Raw genomic sequence first — 17,443 nt, forward strand, 5'->3', positions numbered from 1 at the left:
AAGTCTTACCAAAAAACATAATATAACATAAAAATGTAAATGTAGGTAGGTATTTTGGATGTGCATAAAAAGCATATGGTTAAAATCATCAACATTTTGGACAAAAAATTTTGAAGTTTACTCATGCCTTTAAAAGTTAGAGAAATATAGCTTGAAGAAACCATTAGCAGCAGTTCTTTTTAAAACTTTTTTGAATAAAGATGTAACTCTTTTAATCCTATTTTCAAGGCCCATTGGTTCCAGGGATACGAACTTTTCCTTCATCCTCCCTTCTTGTAAAAACTTAAACACTGGTAGCTGGATTTATTCTTTCAGTCTGTTGATGAACATAAGCAGATAAAAATGTCCTCCAATAGTGAAGACAACCAAAATAGTTCAATTTTGGTTGAAATTCAGAAAAAACAAATATCTGTAATGTTCTCCTCCAATTCGAAGTTAGAAGAGCAAGTAATATAACAACATTTATTTTAGTTAACTCATGACTGCTTTTAGGAACTACTTTTAATTCATAATTGTTCACGAACCATTTGTTTAAATAATCTGATTTAGAATGTTGCTGATTATTGATGCTAAACTCACTGGTCTACATTTTGAAATCTTTTTGAAAATCAAGACATTTGTTTCTCTCCAAGAATACTTTAAGATATTTGCAATACATCCATCAGTACAGTCTTGTGATTATTTGAATGCTCATCCCCTATTTAGATAATGTGTGACCATCTTTTCACTTATTTTGAGCTTCAATTTTCTTTTAACCATTTTTTTACATCCTTTTATCTTGCTAGAGAAACCAAGCAAAATGGAGTTAGGCTTGTTTTCTCTGTTGTTTTAACATTATAGTAAGTAATGTGGCTGGCAGAAATGATGTTTGGACCAATATAGTTGATAATATCTAGCATTTTGGGGTGATTAATGTGTGGCAGGCACTGTGTTATGTGCTTTTATATACACTAAATCATTTAATGTTCACAACTCTTGAGTAGTGTAATTTTTTACTTTACCAATGAGGTGACTGTGGCTCCAGCCACAGTTAGTGGAGAAGGTCAGGTGAGAAACCAGCCATCTCTCCTCGGAGCCACAACACTAATAAGCGGCAAATTTAGCATCAAAATTAGATCAGCCTTTTCCCCAGAGCTCATTCACATCCTCCCACACTAAAGAATTTCAGATTTGTTAGCAATAGGAACTTTTATTTTCAAACAAATTTGTGGGACCCTGATATATTAACAAATGAAAGGAGAGCTGCTTGGTTGAAAGTGAGGCAGGATGTCTAACTGTACTCATTAGGGCCTAGAGAAAACCCTAAGTCCTTCATAAGAAGTAGTTCATAAGCCCTTGTTCTATAACATAATATAAAATTCCCCAAGAGCACCGTTCATATATAACAGAACTATTAAAGCTAATTGATTGTTTTTAGCTTATAATAATTTCTATTTACTCTTGTTCATATACCTATCTCTATTTTTGTTCATTTTCTTGGCCCGTTTGTACTCATCCAAAACTTGAGGTGTAGTCACACTGGTTTCTGCATTTATTCCTCACCTGGATCATTTGTGATTTTATAGTTGAAAGCTTTTCTTCAAGGGCCTCCTTTCCTTTCAGGGTCTCTGACTCTAGAATCATACCTAGAAATTTGGTTTCTTTCTTTTTTTTTGTTTGTGATGGAGTCTTGCTCTGTTGCCCAAGCTGAAGTGCAGTGGAGTGGTCTTGGCTCATTGCAAACTCCGCCTCCTGGGTTCAAGTGATTCTCCTGCCTCGGCCTCCCAAGTAGCTGGGATTACTGGTGCCTCACACCACGCCTGGCTAATTTTTTGTATTTTTATTAGAGTCAGGGTTTCACCATGTTGGCCAGGCTGGTCTCGAACTCCTGACCTTGTGATCCACCTGCCTCGGCCTCCCAAAGTGCTAGGATTATAGGCGTGAGCCACTGTGCCCGGCTGAAATTTGGTTTCTTAAAGAACAAATTAGTTTTTCTTCTCGGTGAAAAATTAAGTTAACAAGTTTACCTTCTTTCCTTTTATTGTCCATGAAATCATCAGCAAGATAAGGCAGCATTTTGTCACAAAATCAGGTTTTAGCAGAAGATTTTTGGCAGGTGTCTGTGGTTGATGTCTCCATTTGGGTCTTATTTTTCTTTTGTGCCATTATCCTTATTTAACCTGGTCTGATGAACAATTATAGATGAACATTCTAAAGCAAGTAAACAACAATAAATTTTTAAATCATATAGTCATCCATCTATCCATCTTTATCTTTATGCACGTAACATCCAGTGCTCAATAATACATAAAGGAAGGATATACTGGAACCATACTTTCTCCTTCAAATCTCTGATTTCCACATTGGTATATAATTTCTGTAACCCTCAATTTCTTAAGCTGGCAAATGTTTGGACTAGGGGATATGATCCTTTCAGCCACAGATTTGCATTTTTTTTTCTTACTTTCCTTTCTCTGCTGTCCATTTAATTTGGACAAAGCATAAAGTGAGTGAGGCTGAGTGCCACTCAAATCAGGTTATTCTCAGCCCTCTTTCTAATTTTTGTGAATTATTGTATATTTCCAAAATGACTTGAACATACGACAATCTTTTGAAGACAACCTGACAAGATTAACATTCATCGTTGGAAATTGTTGGAAGTACTTCCACATACCTCTGCATACCCTTGCAGGTCCACATCACTTTTATGTGGAGTCTTCATTAGGGCGTGAAACTTTCTTTCCAAAGTGGTGCTCCCAGTCACTGCTAGAAGTCCATTATTCTTGTCTTGTTAGCCAGGATTAAAATAATGAAAGCCCATTTCATGAATATAATTCATATAAGCTACTATTCACTTTCTATATCCTCTTTTCTTTTCCAAGATTAAAACATCCAGAAGAGATTAAAACCAGATTTTCCCAAATCCTTCAAGTTTTCTATGTACAATTTCAAAGTTGCCAGAGATATACACCAGGTTTGTTATAGATATCTGTTTATTCATTCCCTTATCATTCAGCAAAAGTGAGTAGCAGTTGGAAAACTATTAGATTTCAGTTGCCTACAATAGAAATTGCAATAACCAACTCCATGGGAATTTTCTGCTTGCGATGGGGAGGTCCGGTAGATATATGATTTTTTTCTTCTTGTTTTTCTTTATTCATTCTTTTGCAGTCAGTAATATTTCACTTTCTTAAAAGTAATGTCTATTCTCTAGGGCATCTTCAGAATTCCTTCTCCTGTTTCCTTCTCAATTATTTCCAATACCCTACATAAATCTTTCATACTATTGATAAATCATAGTCTAACAAGGAGTTGATACTTTTTAAAAAAATTCCTCTAAGTCTCATAACTGATAAATGCTTTAAGCTTTTTCTCTCTAGAGCTCTCATCTAATCTCACATTGAAATACCTTCTGCACACTGAGAAGATTCTAAATGTATTTTCTGACCCTCTTCTCTTTTCTGGATGCTGGACCCATATATCCAGCTCTAGATGTTATTTCTAAGTTGAATATCTAGCAGCATATCAAACTCAACATGGTCAAAGTAGGAATCTTATTTCTCCCTGAACCTGCTCACTCTCTATCTTCTGTGTCAATTATTGGCACCATCATCAGTCCAATTGCTCAGAAACTTGGGAGTCTTTTGTGACACCCTTGTTCTCTTACTCCTTGTAAATCTCTGATTCATTCAGCAAGAACTTCCGCCAACATAGAGCCTGCAGTTTTCCATTTCTTAGCGTCTCTTCTACAACCATAGGAGTCTAATCTGTGTTTCTAGACTGAAAAACAGCAATAGTCTCCTACAGAGTGTCTCCACTTTTACTCTTTTCTCATATAATCCACACAAAATCCAGAGAGTAATCTTTTAAAACATGCTAATTAATCTTATTATTCCCTGCTTTAAAACCTTCCAATGGGTTGGCAGTGCACTGAAAATTAAAAACACTTTACCATGGCTTTCAAGACTCCTGGTAACCTGGTTTCTATTAGCTCTCTAACCTCATCTCACGCACTTGCCCCTCTTTTCCTATGCCTTGAAAATGTTAAATATATTTCTGTGTTAGAGTCTTTGCACTCTCTGTTACCCATGCCTACAACGTTATTCCCCCAGTTCTTCTGAAGTCTACCCTTTCTATCATCCAGATTTTGGCTCAAATGTAAACTTCTCAGTGAAGTCTTCTCTCATTCTCAGTCCAGAGCAGTGCCCATTTCTTCACCCCTCCTCCTATAAGTCACTGTCTTCACCATTGGGTTTAAAAAATTCATTGCAATTATGAATATTAGAAATAATATCATTTGTAGTTTTACTCCATCCCCCCCCCCCCTTTTCACTGTGATCTTTTTAGGGCAAGGACTACCTGTCTTCACAGCTGTGCAACTGGTGCCAGTACAGTGCCTGGAACAGAGAAGTCCTCAACATGCAGTTGTAGTATCTGTAAAACATGAATGTCTTCAGCGCTCTTGAATCTCAAGTGAAACTAGCTTTTTGTAAGTCTCTTGTAAACTGACCAGCAAGCTTTTTTTTGATAATAGAAAACTGTGGAATATTAACTTTATTCTGATTTGAAAGAAAATGAAGTATAGTTTTGGACATTTAAAAGAAAAAACCTCCTTCAGAATTCAGAAAGGCATTTCATCAAGAAAAATTCCACCATTTTCCTAGATTAGCTGAGTCTAGAACATTAGGAAAATTACCTACCTGTATCATGGATGAAGAGGACCACCTCATAAGTAACTATGCAGGGAAAATGTAAACACAGGTAGACCTTATCAAAGCATCACATTCAGAGAATAAATTCAAGTCTCTTCAATGTAGTTGTGCAGCCTTGCAGTGTTGAGGCTCCATTACTGACCCTGGGAACACGGTTCTAAAGGAAGCTACCTTGCAATATCTTGGGCCACAACCGGAAGTTAAGACAATAAATAAATAAATAAATAAATAAAACAGAACAAAATAAGCTATACAAAATACAAAATGTTTGTTTAGGTATGTTTGTGTGTACTTACGCAGGGGAAGGGGAAAGTCCAGGGAAGTGGCGAAGAGAGAGGCAGGGCTGACTACGTAATCTGCGTGGCCCATTGCAAAACACAAATGTGAGACTCCTTGATTAAAAATTGTGAAGAAGAACAAAACAGCGACAGTAGACTATTGTCCCAGAATATTAAACCAAACACGGGTCTTATGAGCTGTGGCCTATACAACTGCACAGTCGCACACCCATGAAGCCCACCCTGGTTGGAGGGGAGAATTATAATTCATCTCCAACGAATGTAAAGCAATCCCCCCCCTGCCAAGACAACAATAAAAATAAACGGCGATCCAAATTTGGGCAGGTTGTGCCCAATCCTGATGGCTGTGCTTGTGATGACGGTGGCGGTGCTGAGGTGGACTTGGGAGCACTGCTCCTATGTAACAGATTTTAGATTGACAGAGGAGAAGGAAAATAGTTTCTGAAGCTCCAAAGTAGAAACTTCAGGCGCAAAGAATAAGGTAAAGGAAAGGAGACCGCATCAGACCTTCCTCCTGCCCTTGGGCGGTCAATGCCTTTTCTTTCCAAAGCGACCCTCTCCTTAGATCACTGTGTATATCCGGTGCCTTAGGAGCTGGGGTGGAGTAGGTAGGGTTGGCTGTAAGGGCGCCTCAGAGCGACAAAAAGAGTAGAGACAAGTTTAAATCCCTTTCTGTGGATTGGCTTCCTACCCTCTTTGGCAATAAACCCCAGGGCTCCCAGAGGGGCCTGGATTTAAGTGGGTTCCGGATGACCCATCCTCCCTTGACCCTCCCAAGGTAAGAACCCAAGGGGAACCGCTGTGATCAGCATTCTTGAAATCTTCAAAAGTCACCTCACTTGTAGAAGTGCGTAGTCCTCCAGCATTTGGAAGAGGTGGCCGGGAACGTGGGGCCCGGGAAGTTCGCGACCCCAGGAAGCGGGTCTGAGGCGGTGCACCCCATCCACTCCGCCTGCAGTCGGGGCAGCGGGACCCGCGAGGACGGGAATCCCTGCAGGGAGGGAAGGGCCGCGCCTGCCGAGGCGGCTCCGAGCCCCGCCACTCGGTCCTATCCCGGCTCGCGGAGGCTCAGGCCCCGGGAACTGCGGGCGGAGGGGGCGGCGACCGGGCACCCTGCGGCCACTGCGGCCGCTGCTCCTGCGACTCCCGCGCCCGCCGGGTGGTGGCTCCCCAGTGCCCGCCCCCAGCTCCCCTTCCCCGCCCCTCACGCCCCCTTCCCGCCCCCGCCCGGCGCTCGGGCCGCGCCGACCCGTCGCCCCGTCCTTCCGAGCGCGCCAGGCGGCAGCTTCTTGGCGGCGGCGGCGCCTCCCCAGTGCCGGCAGCCGCGCTCCGGGCCGCAGAGTCCTCCCGCCTCGGCCATTTTCCTTCCTCCCCATCTCCTCCCCTCAGTCCCCTCCCCTCCCTATCCTCATCCCCTTGCCCTCCCCCCGCCCGGGGACTTTTCCGGAAAGTTTTTATTTTCCGTCTCAGCTCTCGGAGAAAGAAGCTCCTGGCTCAGCGGCTGCAAAACTTTTCTGCTGCCGCGCCGCCAGCCCCCGCCCTCCGCTGCCCGGCCCTGCGCCCCGCCGAGCGATGAGCACCCCTCCGGTCCTACGGCCGCCCAGCCCGCTGCTGCCCGTGGCGGCGGCAGCTGCCGCAGCGGCCGCCGCACTGGTCCCAGGGTCCGGGCCCGGGCCCGCGCCGTTCTTGGCTCCTGTCGCGGCCCCGGTCGGGGGCATCTCGTTCCATCTACAGATCGGCCTGAGCCGTGAGCCAGTGCTGCTGCTGCAGGACTCGTCCGGGGACTACAGCCTGGCGCACGTCCGCGAGATGGCTTGCTCCATCGTCGACCAGAAGGTAAGTCGCCGCACCGCTGCCAGCCCGGCGCCTTCCCGCGGCGCAGGGGGCGCTGCCCGGCTAGCCCTCTCCGCGCCAACTTTCCTGCTCCCGGGGCTCGGCCGGCCGCCAGCCTCGCCGGCTCTCTGGAAGCGTCTGGCCCCGCCGCGGCTGGACGCCTGCAACCCGAGGCGCTGCGCTCGCTGTTGCTCATTCACCTCTCCCCCCATCTTCCTTTATTCACCGATTTCTCTTCAGTCCGCCTCCTCCTCACCCATTTCCATCCTTCTCATGACATTTCCAGGTATCTTGCCCTTTCCTCGCCGCGCCCCTCCTTGTCCTTGAGACTTTGCAGTTTTCTTCCCCTCTCTCCCCTACGGACCCTGGACCAGCGCATTCCTGGTGCAGGAATCCTCCTTCTTGCACCAGAGTGCCCCTGGAATGACCTGGAGACAAGGAATTTCTCACCTGTCAGATAAGCTTTTAAGAGAGTGTGATTGACTCGGCCAGTTGTGAAAACAACTGACCAGGACTGCAGCTACCCAAGGCCCTGTCATCTTTTAGTTCCACCTCTGTATGAGCATGGAAACACATTTTCCAACGACAAAACCTGCAAGTTGCAACCTTCCTATTTTTCATTCCCAGGATGCTGATAGTAGGACGTTGAAGTGGTGGGGGTGATGTCCAGGAACACCCCGAGGCTGGCTGTGTCCTTAAGTTTGAGGCTGTGGGGCTCTGGACAGCGGCCACTGAAGGCAGGTTAGAAGAAGGGCCATTATCCGGGGCCAGGCCACCCCCAGAGGAGACTCAGCCCACCCACCACTGTTTACAGTTGCAATTTGGATTTCCAGGTTGCCTCTGGAGCCATCCAGATGGATATTGCATGGAAGGGGGTGATACAGATGTGAGGGAGAGGGGGCCATGGCGCCAGTCTTCTTAGTGTAAACAGCCAGCGTTTCAGGGGTGGAGACAGAGGTCTCTAAAGGTGCTGAATTTTTCAGCTCTGGAGGACTGGCTAGCACTCCTTTTGCTTTCTAATTATCACTTGAATAATCATGAATTGCTTTCTTTAAACTATTTGTAACAGAGTTTGCTAAACCTTGAGGGTTGTGAATTGCGGCACTGAGCACAGGGATGTTAAAAGCTCCAGGTGGAAAAAAATCACTGATCTAGAAAGTTGTGAAAGTTCTAGACTAAGGTAACAATGAGTGCCAGAAATTTATTTATGGAAATTTACTTTTATATTATGGGTCATGTCGATTGTTTGCAACTTCCAAGAAAATGACACATTTTGTCTAATGCTGATATAAGTCATGCTCCTTTTCCACATCAGTATTGTGGAATGTCTATTGTGGGTCAGCAGGAGCACTCCTAGGCACTGTGAAAGCCTTGTATACAACCCTCTCCATTTGGATGCAGACCAGTTAATTAAACAGCAATGCTTCATAAGCACATATACACTGTAAAATAAAATTTCGCAAAAAGCAAAGGTAATTCTGTACAATTTTAACTTTTCTAAATTCTAAAGCAAGTGAGGTAGTGTCAGAGAATATTCAAATTGGGTCAAAGTAATATTGATAGACTTTGTTTTGACCAGCTTGAGTTCTCCCTCCCCCGCGCCCCCCACTTCCTCATGGAGTTCAGGATGGAGAGACTGATGCCTAGTTCAAGAGGTTTAGTAGTGGGATTTTAAATGGAGGGTGAATTCCAGGTGTCTTAGAAGCTACCAAGGGGCGTGTTACATGGCGAGAGTGAGAGGAGAGCAGAGGGAGAGGGACAGCAAGCACCTATGGAATGCAGCAGGCCTGCAGGTGGTGGCTGGGGTATTTAAGGGAAGTATAGTTATGAAAAGGCCTTGAATTAAACTCAAATTGCTAGAAGCCTCAGTAATCTTTTCATAGCGACATCATACCAAGGACATGTGAAAGACAGATTTGCTGTATGGTGGTTTTAGAATGCCAAAAATGTTATGGCAGAAAGAGCACCGAAGTTCAGTCATGAGCTAGTTGGAACATGAGCCAAGACTCTTGGGGGAGAGACCAGGAGAAATACTGGAAAGGGAAAATCTTCAGCCCTGATTGGTGACTGATTTATAAGGGGAATCCTTTCCTTTTGTATTTATTCTAGTAGTTTCTTCTGTGTCTCAAAGAAGTTTGAAAAGTTTGACTGTTTGGAATAGTTAAAGATCTCACTTTTTTTTTTAGGTTATAAAAAAGTTGGGGTTAGATTTATAGATGTGAACTTGAGGGTTATTTATATACAGAATACTGTGAATAAATATATACTGGATAGTGTTTCTGGACAGAGGACTTTTTCAATTTCTCTGTCATCTGTCATCTTTTTCAGAATATATTATTATCCCAGCAGAAACAAAATTAAGAGAGCTGAAGGTCCATCACAGGATACAAGGATCTCTGTGTGTTGTGACAGTAGGAATGGCAGAGTGTCAGTGTGGAGTTAAGGAAGTGGGAGGGAGTTCTTTTGTCTTTTATTTCAGTTTTTTTTGAAAGTACCTTATGAGGACATCAGCTATGAGGAAGGATGACAGGAGTTTGGGGAGTGGATGTTTCAGGAGAGAGCAGAGGGTTTGAAATCATTTACAATTTACTATGTGGGCTGAAGTCGTGTGGAACTTACAGCAGAAGGTTCTCCTGATCTTTCTGAGTCTTCCACATCTGTTGTTTTAAATGTGTTAAGAAGGTTTTCATTCACTTTGTTCAGGAGCTCCCTAAATACTAACATAGATCATACGAGCATTGGAAATATTAGCTGACAGTTTCAGTAACATCATAGGACATTTCCTTTGGGATGAGCAACTGAGGTATACAAGGCTGCATAAGTTTCCCTGAGAAACTCACCTGTAAATTATTATTGTTATTATTTAGAATTTAGAGTATAGTTGTTCTCTAACTATGTAGCAGACGCGATTGTACTTGAAACATTGTGGTAATTCAACAAAAAATACTTATTTTAAGATAACATACCCTAAGTATATACTGACTTATATAAGTAAAGAATTACTTCTTTCATCTTCTAGTTTAGGTGAAAAATCTAGTCTTGCTTTTTTGTGTGTAACAATGTATGGCTATATAATATATTATTCTTTCTTTTTAGAAAGTATTGATCCAGGGTTTTATTTACATTATGTTTATTTATTTAGTTTGCAAGTGTGTGACATTGAAGCCTGGTTGTATATAAAGATATGTATTCTGTTAGCATACATGGTTATTGTTCTCAGGAGGGTAAAAAATAATAACAATAATTGACTTCACTTTGAAACACTGTTACTTTCTACTATCAAAGAAACCTTGAATATGTAGACTGAGGAGGAATTTTTTTAAAGCAAGGAAAAAATATTCCAGAGGAAGAGCTAGTTTGGTTTCATAGTACATCATCTACCTATCTACCACACACACAAACAAACACACATACTTTTTTTTTTTTTTTTCCCCTCAAATGAGCAGTGTTACTCTTTAGGGATGCTTGATGCAATTAATATGACTGTTCATTTTGGCTGTTACCTTATTAGAAAGGCAACTGATATTTTACTCTTAAATGTACTTAAATGGAGTAATAGCATTTATAAGACCCCTGGCATATAGTTTCACTTTTCAGAATCATCTTTTGGCTAAAGAAATTTAACAGTGAGATTTTAAGTAGATAGCTCACTAAAGAAGTAAGGTTAGTGCCTTGGTTTGAAAGTAGCATTACTTTCCTTGTAATTGTTACACTTTAATTGTATTATACATTGTTTTCTTAATAGTTGTGGTGTCATTTTTCTCTTTATTACTAATTTTAGATACTCCACACATTCCACATAGATTTAGAAAGCCGGAAGTAATTAGGTGCTTGACCAATCCAACTCCCCTGGATCAACAAACTCCTTTTAAGCTAATGATGGTCTTTGGCGCTTAGGTGTATATATTTTTATTCCAATTTTATAATTGGCTATATTATATGTCTACTGATTTCTGATTTAATGATGAAGTATAGACTTTGTCATTTTGCTGTGTTTTTTTTTTTTTTTTTTTTTTGACAGTCTCACTCTCTTGCCCAGGCTGGAGTGCAGTGGCACAATTACAGCTCACTGCAGCCTCGGCCTCCAGGCTTAAGTGATCCTCTCACCTCAGCCCCTTGAGTAGCTGGGTCTACAGGCGTGGGTGACCATGCCTGGCTAATTTTTAAATTTTTCGTAGAGATGATATTTTGCCATATTGCCCAGGCTGGTCTGGAACTCCTAGGCTCAAGAGGTCCTCCTACCTTGGCCTCCCAAAGTGCTGGGATTTAAGGAATCCCACTGGCTGTAAGCCACTGGGCCTGGCCTATTAAGTGATTCTTAAGTAATATAATTTTAGTACTTTAATTTTATTTTTATTATTTTATTTTTTGAGATAAGGCCCAGACTGCAAGTACAGTGTACAATCATAGCTCACTGCAGCCTCAAAGTCTTGGCTAATGTGATCCTCCTGCCACAGCGTCCCAAGTGTTTGGGACTACAAGTGTGTGCCACCACATCTGGCTAATTTTTATAATTTTTTTATAGAGACAGTGTCTCACTATGTTGCCCAGGCTGTTCTTGATTTCCTGGCCTCAAGCGATCCTCCCACCTCAGCCTCCCAAAGTGCTGGGATTACAGGCATGAGCCACTGTGCCCTGCCTGTATTTTTAAAATTTAAATTTCTTTTCAAGTTTAATAATGTAACAGGATTATATTTTGGAACTGTATATTATATACATATTTATGTATTACAGATGTGGAATATATATGTAGCAGATTATGTTTAACTATTTTTTAAATATATTTTTAAGAGCTTCATTATCCTTGTATAGCCTCCAGATGCGAAGTATTGTTTTATATTTTGTATTATAGACTGCAAAAAATGAGGCCTCCTCACATATCTCACAATCCCAAAGAGAAACTCTGCTTTATATTTTTCTTTTTTTCTTTTTTTTTTTTTTTTTTTGAGATGGAGTCTTGCTGTGTCACCCAGGCTGGAGTGCAGTGGCGCAATCTCGGCTCACTGCAAACTCTGCCTCCTGGGTTCACGGCATTCTCCTGCCTCAGCCTCCCAAGTAGCTGGGACTACAGGCGCCTGCCACCACGCCCGGCTATTTTTTTGTATTTTTAGTAGAGACGGGGTTTCACCATGTTATCCAGGATGGTCTCGATCTCCTGACCTCGTGATCCGCCCGCCTTGGCCTCCCAAGAGAAACTCTGCTTTATATTTTTCTATCAATTCACAGACTTACAAACCTTTTTAAAACAGGTATGTACTATTTGACAGTTTTCACAAGAATATCCTGTGAGACTGTGAAGTTAAAACCCTTAAGCCTCGTAGTCCATGGGCTGGGAAGAGTTGGATGATTGGCTTATTTGATAAATACATGAATTCATTTGGGCCTTTAGATTCAGAATTGAGATCAATCTGAAAGAGTAAAAGAACACAGTGTATGGTGGTGGTGGTGGGGGGTTTACTGGAATATTATTAATAAGGTTTAAAAACTTGCCCCAGAAGACCATACTTCATGACTGTGCTGTTTATTTTCACCAGATTCCTATGATAGCTTTTATGGGAGATTTATAACTTTATTTTCTAATGATTATTACCTTTTTTTGTGGGATGATTGTATATAAGTCTTCACTAATTTATTCATGAATAACTGTTAGTGACCTTAGTAGAGAATACAGAACATTTATAAGTCTATGAATGTATATTTGTGACTTATCTAAGATTACTTTGAGATTGAAAGACAATATATGTAACATAGATATTGCTTTGTAAATACGTGCATAATAAATGCTGTTGTTGACTAAAGCTTAACGCTCTATAGACTAGCATACTGTCTTATTAACAAAAGAAATTTATATTTATTATCTTATTCTTATCTCAATATATAATTAAAATTATAATATTAAAAAAAGCAAAAAAGCAATATGGCTGTAAGGCCCAGGTGACATCTTTTTCCTGACCTCTGTATCAGGGCAAATCTTATAAGTACTTATGTTTTGAAACAGTTTCTCAAATCTCAACCTCTCAGCATTCTTTAAGGACTAATCTAATTATTACTAAATGAAAGACACATTTGCTGATAAAAGTAAAGCATATTTTCATTGCTTTTTATTATTTTTGACAGAAAGATGATTTAACTCCTTTTCAATTACAAGTGCAATGTCAATGGTATTTCACTTGATTTTTAAAAAAGGAAATAAAATAGATAATGGTGCAACATTTGGGAACACAATGATTCAAAATTCTGGTTCTCAAGACCAAAATTTAAAGCTTATTTGCAGATCATCGCTTGATACATGAGAAGGAAGGTGCTTGGAAATGATGTAGGGAGATTGCAATTTGCTGTCATGCTCACATCTAGAGGTTGTTTGCTAAATTGTTCCATCTGATGATAGCTAATATAACATAATTGGTTGTGCATATGCAGAAATGTCATTTTGAGATGAGAAGGCAAATTTACCGGGAAACAATTGAGTTATCAGTTTGGCAAAACCAATCACAAGTCTTTTTTAGATATTCCCACTAACTACCACTTATCTGTCATGGAAGTCCATGCCCCATTATAAAACCTTTAGAAAACCACAATCTTTAATTATTTATAAGTCTTTTAAAGAAGAGTGTAATGGATAATTATATGAAACTTTGTGTGTGTGTGTGTGTCTGTGTGTGTGTGTGTGTGTGTATGTGTATTAGACTGGAATCATTGAATAAGCTCTCAAACTATACCAAAGAACTAGTATAATGATCAATATTGTAGGGCTGGACTCAGACTGTTAGAACTTGGTAGAATGCAATCTTATAGGTGTTGATAGTAACATGAAGTTTCCTTCCTTGCTTTGTTTTTATATTTGTTTGCTTTGATTTATGTATCAGGGTAATCTTTGACCTCTGACCTTGCGCCGTCACCTTAAGGTGAAAAATCTAAACCCAAATGTGGCAATAGAGGTAAAAATATAGGGTGTTTTTTAATAATAAAAGATACTACTTATCTTTTAATTTCCCCAGCATTACTTTAGAGTGATTTTGAAAATGAGATTTCAATTTCTTAAATCTTTCCTTATTGTTGGAATATGTTGGAACAAAACAAGACAAGTGCTTCCTTCCTTCTTTCCTTCTTTCCTTCCTTCCTTTTCTTTTCTTTTCTCTTTTCTTTTCTGTCTCCCCTTCCTTCCTTTTCCCTTCTCTTCTCTTCTCTTCTTTTTCCTTCCTTCCTTCCTTCCTTCCTTCCTTCCTTCCTTCCTTCCTCTCTTTCTCTTTCTCTCTCTCTCTCTCTCTCTCTCTCTCTCTCTTTCTCTTTCTCAGGGTCTCACTCTAGTCATTCAGGCTGGAGTGCAGTGGCACAGTCTGAGCTCACTGCAGCCTCAACTTCCCAAGCTCAGGGGATTCTCCCACCTCAGCCTCCCAAGTAGCTGAGACTACAGATATGTGCCACCACGCCTAGATGGTTTTCTATATTTTTAGTAGAGACAGGGTTTTGCCATGTTGCCAGGATGGTCTTGAACTCCTGTGCTCAAGTGACCCACCTGCTTTGGCCTCCCAAAGTGCTAGGATTATAGGTATGAGCCACTGCACCCAGCCATTTCCCTCTTTCTATTGATAGAATTTAGATACAAAGAAAATGGTGATTTTCCTTACAACTATTCAAAAAGTTTTTTAATCTATAAAGAATATGAGACATTTCCCACAGGAATTCTTTTAATACTGTCAACCAAATATTTTTGTACCATTAAAAACCAGTTGTGATAGCACCACTTGAAGTTATTTGGCAGCAGAGAAATTCACATTGTTCTGTTTCTTACTTTTTCTGGTCTCACGTAGAAAAACAGATCATTAAATATACAGAGTCTTCAATTATATGGCCACTATGGCTGTTATGGAATATCATATAATTTAAATAGTTAAGAATTGGTACGAAAACAATGCATATTCAGACAAATTTCGCCTGCCTAAATCTACAGTTTCTTGTGTAGAAGTTTCTTCCAAAGTTATGAAAGGTTTTATTTGGCCAGACAATTGATATAGTAGCTTAGCAATGTTGGCAAACATGAAACTTAGATTTTAAAATATGCAATCACACAGGAATTTTGTTCAACTTATTTTGGTGAAAAGGAAAAAAATATACACCCTTCACTAGTTCATTGGCATCTATTCTGACTAAACCACTGATTGATGAGGAACTAGTGAATGTATTGCTTGTTTTTAGGCACAATTTCAGGAATTTCTGAATGCTTCTCTCCTTAATTGTCAGCAGCCACTTTTCCCCGCATATATTATAAAATGGTTGAAAAGTATTAATTTAGTAATGAAAATATGAATGAAAAGTATGAATGTGCATAATACATGGTGCTGTTGATAATTAGTTTGATTTTTTTCCTGCACTCGATGTTCTTACAGTTAGGTGATTCTCTCAACCTGAGCAATTGCTCAGTGTAGGGTGAAAAGATTAAAGAGATTGCTTATTTGCAGTTATGTAAATATCCACAGTAATCATGAACATTTTTATTTTTCAGTTTGTTTGATTCCATATCAATTCTGGTTAGGAGTGGCATGTTATACAGGCTTTTGTAAAAGTATTGACATTATTTCACACAATGTCTTGTACAGTCAGAGAGATTGGGGAGGAGAGGACTGAAGGGGCAGTTAAAAACTAGAAATAAAGAGTCAAGTGGTAAATGGAAAAGGCCAGAAAAGTGGAACATTAGATTAAAGGGTCACCACTTGTATTACAGCAAGTATTTCAGCTACTGTGAGCAGGTGAACATTGAGATCTAATGGTTAGCACCATCTGAAAATATATTCAGAAGCTTCCTAATCAAATTATACGTATGGTACATATTCTTGGTGTCATTGGGGTCATAATAAGTAAGTGGGTTTTTTTACATTTTTGTAAATTACTATTTGATATTTTTATAGTTCTGACTGTTTGAATTACCTGTCTCACGTTGAGTTCCCTTTGTAACACTGCAGGTGATCCTACAAGATTCTTTCTCCCTACCCAGCATTATTAAGGTATAATTTACTAATAAAAATTATATATACTATGATATATGATGTAATGTTTTGATACATGTATACATTGTGCAGTGATTAAATCAAGCTAATTAACATGTCCATCATCTCACAGATTTATCTTTTCTTGTGTGTGTGGTGAGAACATTTAAAATCTACAATCAGGCAATATATTATTTTCTGCTTTGAAAAAATCAATTTTGGGGTACTAGGCTTAGTACCTGGGTGACAAAATAATCTGTACAGCCCCCCAATGACACAAGTTTACCTATGTAACAAAACCGTACATGTATCCCTGAAACTAAAATAAAAGTTAAAAAAAATCTATTTTTTACTGAAAAAAGTATCTACAGGTATGTAGATTTGCTATAATCATACTCTTCAGTTCATAGCACATTTTTTTTCATCAGTCCAAGTAAGGATCCTATTGCATTATGTTTTATTTTGTTTTATTATTTATTTTCAACCAGGCATTGGAAGAACTGTGGTATATGTATGAAGTATTGTATCTTGACAGTTGAAGCTTGTTTCAGTATACAGAGTTTTTCACAAAATAATAGATGGTTAAGATAAAATTAAAAGGGTATTTAGCATTTTAAATAAAGAGCTGTATCTCTTTTCTTTTTCATAAACAATAGAATAAAAAGAATCTGAATATAATTAAATTCTAACTTGATATGTCACAAACAGAAACATATTTCTACATCAAATAAAATAATCTGTTCAAATATGAAATCCATGTATCATTACATGAGCTTGCGTTTTTTTTGTAAATGGTTTAAGTTGACTTTTGACTAGGAATTTTTTTGCTTGAAATTTATTCACCGACATTTATGTTGATGTAAATTTCAAACTTTCTTAAGAATCAAAGCACTTTTCATTAATTATTAAGATTAATCTGTTAGGTTAAAGTGTTAATAAAAGTTTTTAAACTGTCAGTTTTGGCCATACCAAAAATACAGAGCCTTTTCCTAGGTTGTCTAAATCCATCATATTAATGACGTAATAATTACAGGATGATTATGGAACTGTTTCTTTGTTTTGGGTGAATGACTAGCTAGAAAGAGACTAGGGATTCAGTTCTAGTTCAGGTGCTAGAGTTAAGTTCCAGAGACTTGATTGAATTAGGCCATTTATCAATAGTCAAATGTTTATTAAAGACACTCTTTCTTAAACTTTTTATCAATTAAACATGAACATTTCCCCCCCTCCCTTCTAACTCCTCACATTGTTGAGAAATGGTTGTAGGCTTGTGTTCTGGTAGGGCCTCTTGGGTTGGACCAGGGAGTTCTTATCATTACAAAAAGTGGCTATGTCTTTTTCAGAGTGTTAGGAGATCATGGTTAGAATTTAGGGAGGAACACAATTAAGGGAGCATTTGGCAGAGGGACTAGGAGGAGTTTGAAGACATTTAAGTGTGACTTCTTTGCCACAGGAAAAAGATATTATTAGGGTGAGACATGATACTATTTCTTAGCCTACAGAAAGGTGAGGTCTACTGTCCATTTTGAGACATCTGTATAGTTCTGTGGTGCAAAGCTGGTATCATCTTTGCATTTATCATCCTTGAAAGGCTTGGTCTGTGTCTCTAAAATGGAAAGCTGCAAGTAAGAACATG

The 17,443-nt window shown here is 39.6% G+C and overlaps 1 protein-coding gene across 1 annotated transcript in view; it reads left to right on the forward strand.

The window, feature by feature from the left end:
- The first annotated feature begins 6,247 nt into the window (after window positions 1-6,247).
- The window catches only part of PRKD1 (protein kinase D1), a 353,210-nt gene continuing 342,014 nt past the window's right edge, over window positions 6,248-17,443 (forward strand). Inside the window, exon 1 of the mRNA XM_030803432.1 lies at window positions 6,248-6,826. Within this exon, the coding sequence (XP_030659292.1) occupies window positions 6,563-6,826 (264 nt within the window). The 5' untranslated portion in view covers window positions 6,248-6,562. The remainder of the gene's footprint in view (window positions 6,827-17,443) is intronic.

Source organism: Nomascus leucogenys, chromosome 22a (genome assembly GCF_006542625.1).
Source record: "Nomascus leucogenys isolate Asia chromosome 22a, Asia_NLE_v1, whole genome shotgun sequence".
Classification (NCBI taxonomy): Eukaryota; Metazoa; Chordata; class Mammalia; order Primates; family Hylobatidae; genus Nomascus; species Nomascus leucogenys.